Source organism: Cryptomeria japonica, chromosome 9 (genome assembly GCF_030272615.1).
Source record: "Cryptomeria japonica chromosome 9, Sugi_1.0, whole genome shotgun sequence".
Classification (NCBI taxonomy): domain Eukaryota; kingdom Viridiplantae; phylum Streptophyta; class Pinopsida; order Cupressales; family Cupressaceae; genus Cryptomeria; species Cryptomeria japonica.
This window is the reverse complement of record NC_081413.1, coordinates 671,979,459-671,989,209: the sequence shown is the minus strand read 5'-3', so window position 1 is coordinate 671,989,209 and position 9,751 is coordinate 671,979,459. Positions and strand designations below refer to the sequence as shown.

The following is a 9,751-nucleotide window of genomic DNA, read 5'->3' as shown; positions in this document are numbered from 1 at the left end:
CAAAAAACAAAACCTTTTAGAAAGTAGACTTTGCTGTTTTAACATTGCAAAATGCCACCCATTTATTTATCGTAAATGTTTTATAATTGTAAACTATTATTTTTAAATGTTTTATAATTATAAAAATAATAGGTTTATAATTGTAAACTATTATTTTTAAATGTTTTATAATTGTAAAAATAATAGTTTTATATTTGTAAACTATTATTTTTAAATGTTTTATAATTGTAAAAATAATAGTTTTATATTTGTAAACTATTATTTTTAAATGTTTTATAATTGTAAAAATAATAGTTTTATATTTGTAAACTAGACAGTAACTATATTACTTCTCTAGCCCTCGCTTAATATGTTTGTTGAGTTTTGATGTGCTAATAGCCAAATATGCATACAACGTAACGTGGGCATGTTAGAAGCTATCATACTTAGATGACCGACGTAGTAAAGTCGACCTACTTGTGACTGACTGATCCGGTAAAATGATAAAAATAAAATTTCATACTCCCGAGTTATCTTATTTCAAATTAAAAAAACTGGTTTGCGGTACAAATTAGAATGCTTGGATAGGTTATGTTGTGCAACGAGATACCCTCCGGGGATTCGATCCGGCGACCTAGTGGCTATCAATTGAAAAGGTACGTGCAAAACTTTGCTTCGTTTCAGTCCTCTGTAAAAGTAATTTTAACGATATGGTGTCTCTTCGAAACGAGGTACGCAAAAAGCGTCGAGCCGCTGAGAATAAACTTGTACAGGTTTCACAGGGCTTCCTTCAGCCAATAGAAAAAATAAATTATACAGAACATCCCAGAAGTAATATCTCCGTCAGGGTTTCAAATGATACAGATGGCAATGGTTTAGCAGTTAAAATCGAAGAAACTAGGGTTTGTACTGAGGGAAATGCTGGGTTTTGTTCAGACGAAAGTGCCAGGGTTTGTACAGATGAGGGTTCTAGGATTTGTACGGATGAAGATAATGGGGTTTGTACAAATGAGAATTCTAGGTTTTGTGCAAATGGTAGTTCTAGGGTTTCTGCAAGTGAAAATGGTGCGGCGCAGCTTTTGACACCGAAGGAAGAGAAAGAAGAAGAATTTAGGGTTTCCATTGAGAGGGATGATAGTGCGTTTGAGGGTTTGACGAAGAAGGCGAAAATGCAATCACCCCGTTCTGGCGAGGATGAGGATGAGGATAATGTTCCTATTATTAAGAGTCTGATGCGTAGTAAAAAGGATGAAGACGATGATAATACTCCTATTAGTAGGAGTCTGATCCGTGATAAAAAGGACGAGGATGAGGATAATGTTCCTATCAGTAGGATGCTGACCCGTAATAGAAAGGGGGATGTTCTTAAGAATCAACAACCGTGTCTTGAAAATCATGGTTATGGTGAAATTCCTTTGGAAAATCTGTCGCCTGTTAATTATAATTTGCCTGGCAGGGGTAAGGATGTGTTGGTGGAGCAGCAGGACAATGGTCAGAAGATAAAAAGGGTTATCCGTCGAAGTGATAATAATAACATTGATGATTCTTCTCAAAAGAATGTGCTTTCCGGAGGTAAGGATGTGAAGGTATTGCAACAGGATAAGAGTCGGAAGAAAAATAAGCCTATTCTTCGAAGTGATAATAATAGTAGCAACATTGCTGCCTCGCAAGGGGATGTGCCTGCCGGAGTTGAGGATGAAAAGACTGATAAGGAGTATAAGATTCAGAAGGGAATGAAGCCCATTCGTCAAAGTGATAATGGTAACAGCGATGTTCCCTCACAAGTTGATGCCGCTGCCAGAGCTAAAGATGTGGAAGTAGAGAAGAAGGATAAGGTTTGGGAGAAAAACCAGCCTAATCTTTTGATTGATGATGATAATTTTGATGTTCCTTTGCAAAGCATGATGCGCTCCAGAAATAAGGATGCAAAGATGGAGCGGAAGAATAAGGGTCATAAGAAAAACCTGAATGTTTCAATAAATGATAATGACGATGGTAGCATTCCTTCAAACAATGCCACACCTGTTGAAGATGTTTTGGCTCATGGAGGTAAGGATGTGATGGTCGGCAATCTGGATGAGGGTCTGGTTAAAAAGCAGATTGTTCTCGAAAATGATAAAAATAATGGTGATATTATTTCACAAAATGATTCAACTGCTAAAGAAACTGTGTTTGGGGGAGGTAAGAATGCAAAGATTGAGGAGAAAGATAAGGGTTGTGATTTAAGAAGGGCTTCAAAGTTCCAAGAAGGAGATATGGTCTGGGCAAAGGTGAAGTCTCATCCCTGGTGGCCTGGGCAGGTGTATAATCCTATTTTTGCTGCGCCAAAAGCCCGGAAGCTGAAGCCGGATCATATTTTAATTGCCTTCTTTGGAGACAGCAGCTACGGATGGTTTCTCGAATCAGACCTGGTGCCATTTGAACAAAATTATGTGGAGAAATCGAAGCAGTCAACGCAACGGGGTTTTACCAAGGCTGTTGAGGAGGCTGTGGATGAGATAAGCAGGCGAGCAGCACTGGGATTGATGTGTGTTTGCCGCAATGGTGATGCATTCAGGCCAAGGAAGCAGGAGGGTTATGTGAATGTTGATGTACAGGGTTATGTGAACCCGGGTTTATATTCATTCAGGCAAATCAAGGTGGCGAAAAATGCTTTCAAGCCTGCAGATATGCTTTCTTTTGTTAGGAATTTAGCAGTGTTGCCAGGTAGTGGCGAAGTGAAGTGCATTTCAGGGATCAAGTCTGTTGCTGAAGTGCTTGCTTATCGAGTGGCAACATTTGTTTCAATAAATGAGGATTATCAGTCTGCTTTGCGAATTACAGAGAGCACAGCTTATTTTGGTGCAGATGCTCAGGATCAATGCGAGTCGGAATCTGTAGGTAAGCATTGAATGTTTTTTGATACTTTCTGATGGCAAACATTTTGATTTTAGGCAAACATAAAAACACACACATACTCACACATGTTGGATATTAGCCAACGCTGGTAGTCTTGGGCCCTTCTGTGGTGGATGAAACCTTAAGCATTTGGCTGGATAGTTAGTGTGAGAGAAACCTCAATAGGATTTCAAACTGATTCATTGTTACAATAATCTCTACCATTCCAATGTAGATCATTGTTGCTTATGTGCTAACATGACAATATTTCATAGCTTGCCCCGATTCATGATCTTGCATCTCATTCACTTACAGTGTTACATTCAGTATAACTTCTTATGAGATGCCTTTTCTTTTTACAACGAAGGATATTTGAGATGAAAGAATATCAATAAATGGAAAATGCTCTTATCACCATTGCGAAGGGGAATGGTTCTATTGCTTTCAAAAATTAAGTACCTTTGGTACATGTTACCATGATATTAAGAAGTGGACAGTTTATAGCAACTATCCACCCTCCCATCAGACTCCCATCAGAGCATAGCATCCCATAAAGACCACACTCTTTTCATTGGTGCTGTTTGTTGCTCTAGTTAAAACTTTTTATTTATTTATTGTTGCTCTAGTTAAAACTTTTTATTTATTTATTAGAGTAGTGCGAAGCTTTTCATACCTTTGTGGTTTATGATATGCTAGTTCATAATTAATAGCTTGGATCATCTCCTCATGGAAAGGTTAAATCTGATTGTTGAAATATGGAAAAATCTGGAATTTTAAATTTAACATCTCTCATGATGCTTGTACCAAAATTAAAAATTGTTGATGGAAAAATCTGATTGTTGAAATATCGAAAAATCTGAAAGTTGAATTTGTGTTATCTACTGAAACATTTGTTATTACAGCTCATCGGCTTGGAAAAGCAAAAGGCTTGAGCTGATTGCAGCAGAATGACTTTATAACAAATTGTAACAAAAGAAATTGAAGATGCTGTAACTTCAAGCAAATTTGAACCTATAAAAAAATACTCAAATTTAAAATCTTTTGGAAGAACACTAGTTCTGAAGAACTGAAATAAAACTATTAAGTATTAAATATTTTATTTCCAATAGTATATTGGGACCATACTTAAAATGAATGAATTTTCCTTAGAATATATTTCTGTTGTATTATGCAAGAGCAGTTAGGATGTTGCACTTGACCAGAGATCTTCTTCTGTAGAACATTTACAAAAAACCAGAGATATTACTACCAGGCTTAAAGCTTTACCATAATTGGGCCCTTTTGTATTGGGATAATAGATTCTTTGTTATGGACTTATTACTTTTGTAATTGCTTACAAGACATAAGTTACTCTATAGCGACCTCGTTAATTTTATAATCGCCGCAAGGTTCCTTTTATTCCACCATCGGAAAACATGTCAAGATATTTTGTAAGTGCTTGTACTTCATCATACAGATATTTGCTGTCTTCTTTCCTAGATATTTGAACCTATTTTTTTCAATACAAATAAACAGTACTTAATTTTTCACCGGGAAGACAAATTAAGGTCATAACAAAAGCATTCCACATGTAGCAGATGAACAATTTTTTTGATATATTGGCATCATGCATTCAATCATTTAGTGTTTTGTTTGCAGATTTTTTTAATAGAAATATACTGCATGCTGTTTTCAGGCAAAAAAATCATTTTGTATCTTGATTTCTTCAGAATATATGTCAAACTTTCTAATTATATGAAGATTGAACTATAAATGTGCATTTTGCCAGTTGGCTACACTGATGTCACAGCTGAAACTGCTCCGGTGGATGAAAAAAAAGAAATTTCAATGCATGTGAAGGTGAAGGACCTTGCAAGAAGGTCCATTTTGCTGGGAAAATCTAGTGATATGGAAGATAGCTATTTTCTCAAACGGCGAGAGGGTATTCACAGTCGCAGGTCGAGTACAGGTGATGATTTTCTTTATGTTATGCAAAATTCACAAGCCAATTCAGAATCTAAAGATGAAGGAGATGACTCAGATTGTATTGGTAGATACCTATTTAAGAAAAGGATGCAAAATGAAGAAGCTAAGCCTGCTGAAAGAAAAACAGAAAGGAAAGATAAAAAGAGGAATTTTCTTAGAGAGCTTGATGATTATAAAGAAGAAAGGGCAAGAAAGAAAGAAGTTGTGAGGAAGGCTTTTCACATGAAACCCCTGGACAGAGAGAAGGAATCAATTAAGTCTATTTTTTCAATGGAATTGTGTGAAACAGAAGAGTTCACTAAAGGTGATATTCCAGAGGCTCAAGTAAGAAAAGATTTTTACGTGAGATCCATCAATGAAGGGGAAGAAACACAGATGTCTACTGTTTCAAAGAAGACAGGTCAGGTACAAGAGTTGAATGATCTCTGTAATCCTGATGTTGGGATGTCCAATGTTAGTCCGATTTCAGGGAATAATCAGGTGTCAAATGATTTGCGCTGCATAAATGATCTTGTAGGAAGTCATGATGCTCAAGTCGAATGTGAATTGAAGCCAATTAAATTTTGCCACCAAAAAAATGACAAAAAACCTGTTGAGAATAAAAACAATTTTATCAGCAATATTAGTTCTGGCAGCTTAGTTGAAGAGAAATGCACGGGTTCTGACAAATCATTGGAAGGGGAGCACCAGATGGGTCCTACAATATTATGTGATGAGATAGATCATAGGGAGAATATCTTGGAAGGAGCACCAATATCTAGTGTTAAAGAACCTTCAGATCAATTGAAGTTTCAAGATACTGATTCCAGAGATGCATTAAGAGAACAACAGGTGGTGCAGGCAAGTTTGATGGATCTTCACAAGGAGTCATTCATTGAAAATGAACTTGAACATGGGAATGAAGTATTGATTGCAGCTATAAGAACCCCTAAACTTGAGCCTGCTGCTTTGGAAAGTAGTAGTAGTGCAGAATTTCACAGCAGAAAAGTTTTTCAGAGTGTGGATCTTTCGGCCTGTAACACTTTACCTACTAGTAAGGGTCAGACAGAAAACAAAACAGAAAATGCACTTGATAATGCTGGCAGCAGTGAATTTGATGGTATACTCTCTGTTAATCCTATTAAACCAATAATCTTGAAGTCTGAAGGATCGGACAATAGCTTTGATAAAAGTGGTGCAAAGGTTGAAAATATCAAACTTCATACTGAAGCAGGGAAGACTTCCAATCAGCTGTCTGCATCTTTGGCAGATGCTTCAATGGATCTTACTGACGCTGGTCACAATTTCACTTCAAGTTTAGCATTGGGCAATTTAGATCATGCAGCTATCAAGAAGACAAAAGGCTTTAAGAGACTTGTGAAATTTGCAAAATCTTCAGCTTCTAAAGAAACCCGTAATAGGAAGGTTAAACCAATTAAAAGAATTTCTAACAATGATACACACTTGTTTGATGACTTAGAACCACCTGAGAAGCAATGTAAAGTTTCTGAGACCATTGAACGGAAATCAGAAGTTCTCAAGGATTTGACATCAGCCATAGACCCAGATAAATCAACTGCTTTGGATTATGGAATGGCTACATCGGCGGATGGCAATCAAATAGTCTCCGCTGTATCACCTGATCAGTCTGAAGATAATAAAATAACCTGCAAAGAAGTGTGTTCTGAAGAGTCAAGATTTTGTATTCTTGAGATCATGAATGATTTGCTATCCCTTGCACTGAATCCTTTTTATGGGATTGAGAGAGACTGCCCATCAAAGGTATCTCTAGTCTTTTTAAAGTTCAGATCTTTGGTTTATCAAAAAAGTCTGACATCAATATCATCTTCAGCAGCATCTAAAAACTTGCCTTCATTACATGAGATTGAATCTGACCTGGAGACTAAAAAAATTTCTGGTCTAAAAGAGTCTAATATTAAGCATCATAATGTTGAGGATGGTGTGGATAATGGAAATGCTGATTTGGAATCAAATGAAATTGTTCCTCAAACAAGTGCCAAGATGGAGCACTCTGCTTCTCCAGTTCTGAAAACAGGTAAAAATCAGACACCTGATGCAAATGCTAACAAGAAACGGAAGCTTGAAATCAAGTCAGATGGTTTGAGCTTGAGGAAGAGGTTGAAAAAGCTAAAAGATCTGGATTCTGCACCATCAAAGAAATCAAATTTGACATCTATTGTCCTGAAATCATCAGGTGTTTTGAAAGAGAATGAATCAGTGCAACAGCCAAAAGTGTCAAAGAAATCTTACTTTGACAGGCCATCAAGTTCTTCTAAATCTCTTGAAGTGCCAATGGCACTTTGCATGAAATTCCCACGAGGTTTTGCACTGCCCTCAGAAGTGCAGTTGAAAGTGAGGTTTGCACGTTTTGGCCCATTGGATGTTTCAGGAACAAGGATATATTGTAAATCAGGTTCTGCTCAGGTTGTATTCAAACACAGCTCTGATGCAGAAACAGCCTACAAATATGCTACCGAAAATAATTTGTTTGGCCAAGCAGATGTCAACTTTTGGCTAAAACAAAATCTTCAACCTAAGAAGGAAACTTCAGTATTACAGTTTGCCACTGAGTTGACTAGATTGCCAAGAGTAAGGAACGATGAAGTGCCTTCATTAATGGCAGCCGTGGGGCAAGAAGATTTTTCCTCATCGAGATCACTGGATAAATATGGGACTGCAGAAGCTGTGGTAGAGGGTACACCTAAGTTGGCACTTCAATTACAACCTGTAGTTCAGTTGAAGTCCTGCTTGAAGAGGCCAGATGAATATGCAGTTGATAGTGGTAAAGAAACAAACCGAGTTACATTTCTGTTAGGTAGAGAGGAACCCAATCTTGCACCAGAGACTTACACGGAAGAACCTTTTCAAATAGAAAATGTATGCCTACCTTCCAGTACGTTCCTTCCCGTTGAGAGTAACGGAATTGTCAATCCACCCATTGAGATTAAGGCAATGGAATCTGATCTTCCAAACATATCACATCAGATGTTGTACCTTTTGATGAAATGCAATGATATAGTAACTGATATTGGTCGCTCGTTGGGATACATGCCATATTGCCCTCTCTGAGCTGATAAGGATGTTACTTTTATCTCATTGTGAGTTCTTCAAGAGCTGTTTGCTTCCTGAAAGTTGCTCATATTCTTCTTCTTATGTTGTCTGGTGAAAGAATTGATTTTGTTCCTTCTCACTATTATTTTTTGCCAAAAACCTGGCATGAAGATTCTGTTCCCAAATCATTGTGTCCATAGGAGGTGCAACTTGGGGTCCCCTTTCGCTTGCATCTGATTTCTACTTATTTTCTTACTTGCCTTGCAGACATATTGCTTAGTCTTCTACAGGTGTATTGTTGTGTTCTGATAATGCAATTCCTGTCTGCCTGTCTTATCTCATAATGTGTGTGGGTCAATTACTCAGTGTTAGCTGTGTGGTTAACCGTTATTTTACTGTTAAAGTTCATCATTTCTTATTCTAAAGCTTTAATTCTTTCTTGTTGCTAGTAAAAATATCACATGGTTGAATCTTGTGATTTTTACCGTGGACGTGAGTTGGTTGTCCAGATACTTGGATTCTGTGTCAGACAACTCTCCAGCTTTGCTCAGCAAGAATGCTATTTGTTGTTGTACACTTACAACATGTGGTAACGTCTCTGTCAAGCATTGTTGTAGTACCATCATATTTTGCAATGATGGGTCATATAAAATCATTTCTAATGTAATTCAAAAATTTCCAGCCAAATATCCATAAACTGGTACTTAAGCTAGTGCAGTGTAGAAGTCCATTCATGCATATGTAGTTGACATCTTGTCTTCTTTAGGGAATTGCAGTTACAACAAGTAACCTTTGCATAAAACATGCCATTCATTTGTAACTAACATGCAGTGCGATGGTTGGACATTTTTCTCCAGTTCTGTACCATTACATTTTTTGTAATACTGTAGAATATTATGTCAATAAATAATGAGTTACATTATGCTAAGATGTCGTGTCCATTTATTTTGTTGACATCAATTTTAGAAGGCACCTTTTGTGGCTTCTATGAATAAAAACTTAACTTGGAGATTTTTTAAAGTCACAGTTGGATAATGGAGTAAAACAGTTGGCATATATGAAATTGGATTTATAGAAACTGAAATCGCACTCACTTGCATTCCAAAAGATTCTGGTAGGCTACTGGACATTATGAGATTGGATGTTGAGACACTCTCAAAAATTGTCTAGTTAGCTGCAGGGAGTCATTATGACAGTTTAATGATGTGCCAAAATTGGTTCTCATGTGCTTTTATTATATAACATAGTTTAAGATAAATGCACCGAAATTTGTCTGATATAAATCTCCTGGATACCACCTGGAATTCAAGCATTTGACTTCTCATCAGGACATGAGAGTTTGAGTTATGTGCAGGCTTTTGGTAAATCTTAATGTTATATTATTAGTTATATCAATTTTTTTGGAATCTGCTTCTTCCAGTGGACTGTTCTGCTGCTAGGAGTATATTATATATTGCCATTGCTCACCTAGATAAGATACTGCTTTTGTAATGATACACATTAATTTTGAGGATAAATTTTCCAGGTAAACATCATATTGCTATCAATGTTTCAGCCACTTATCGCTGATCATCAACTATATGAGATCTGCATTTGTCTTGATATGCATCATTTGATTAAATAAGATCTGCTAGGCCTATAATATATACGGCCATCCCTTACCTAGTTAAGACGCTTCTTTTGGAATAATACACATTTTTCTAGAATAAATTCTGGGTAAAGATCTGTGTAAAAATGATCTTGTCATCAATGATTCAGGCCTTTCGTGTGGTTCGTCATTGATCATCCATCCTGATGATGGATTACGAGTGGTTGGAAACTTTGATGAAAAATAAATTTAACACATAGTCTGTATCGAGGAAATTTATTTTCAGTACCA

The 9,751-nt window shown here is 36.7% G+C and overlaps 1 protein-coding gene across 1 annotated transcript; it reads left to right on the top strand.

Moving 5' to 3' along the window:
• The first annotated feature begins 523 nt into the window (after positions 1-523).
• On the top strand, positions 524-8,800 carry LOC131033843 (uncharacterized). Its single transcript, XM_057965135.2, has 2 exons — positions 524-2,859; positions 4,625-8,800. The coding sequence occupies exons 1-2, from the start codon at positions 690-692 to the stop codon at positions 7,888-7,890; spliced, it is 5,436 nt and encodes a 1,811-aa protein (XP_057821118.2). The 5' UTR covers positions 524-689; the 3' UTR covers positions 7,891-8,800.
• The last annotated feature ends 951 nt before the right edge of the window (positions 8,801-9,751 follow it).

Excerpts from the sequence above, each read along its gene's own strand:
- LOC131033843 (XM_057965135.2), top strand. The coding sequence starts at position 690 with ATGGTGTCTCTTCGAAACGAGGTACGCAAAAAGCGTCGAGCCGCTGAG. Across the intron at positions 2,860-4,624 it reads ATGCGAGTCGGAATCTGTAG|TTGGCTACACTGATGTCACA; the intron begins GTAAGCATTGAA and ends GCATTTTGCCAG.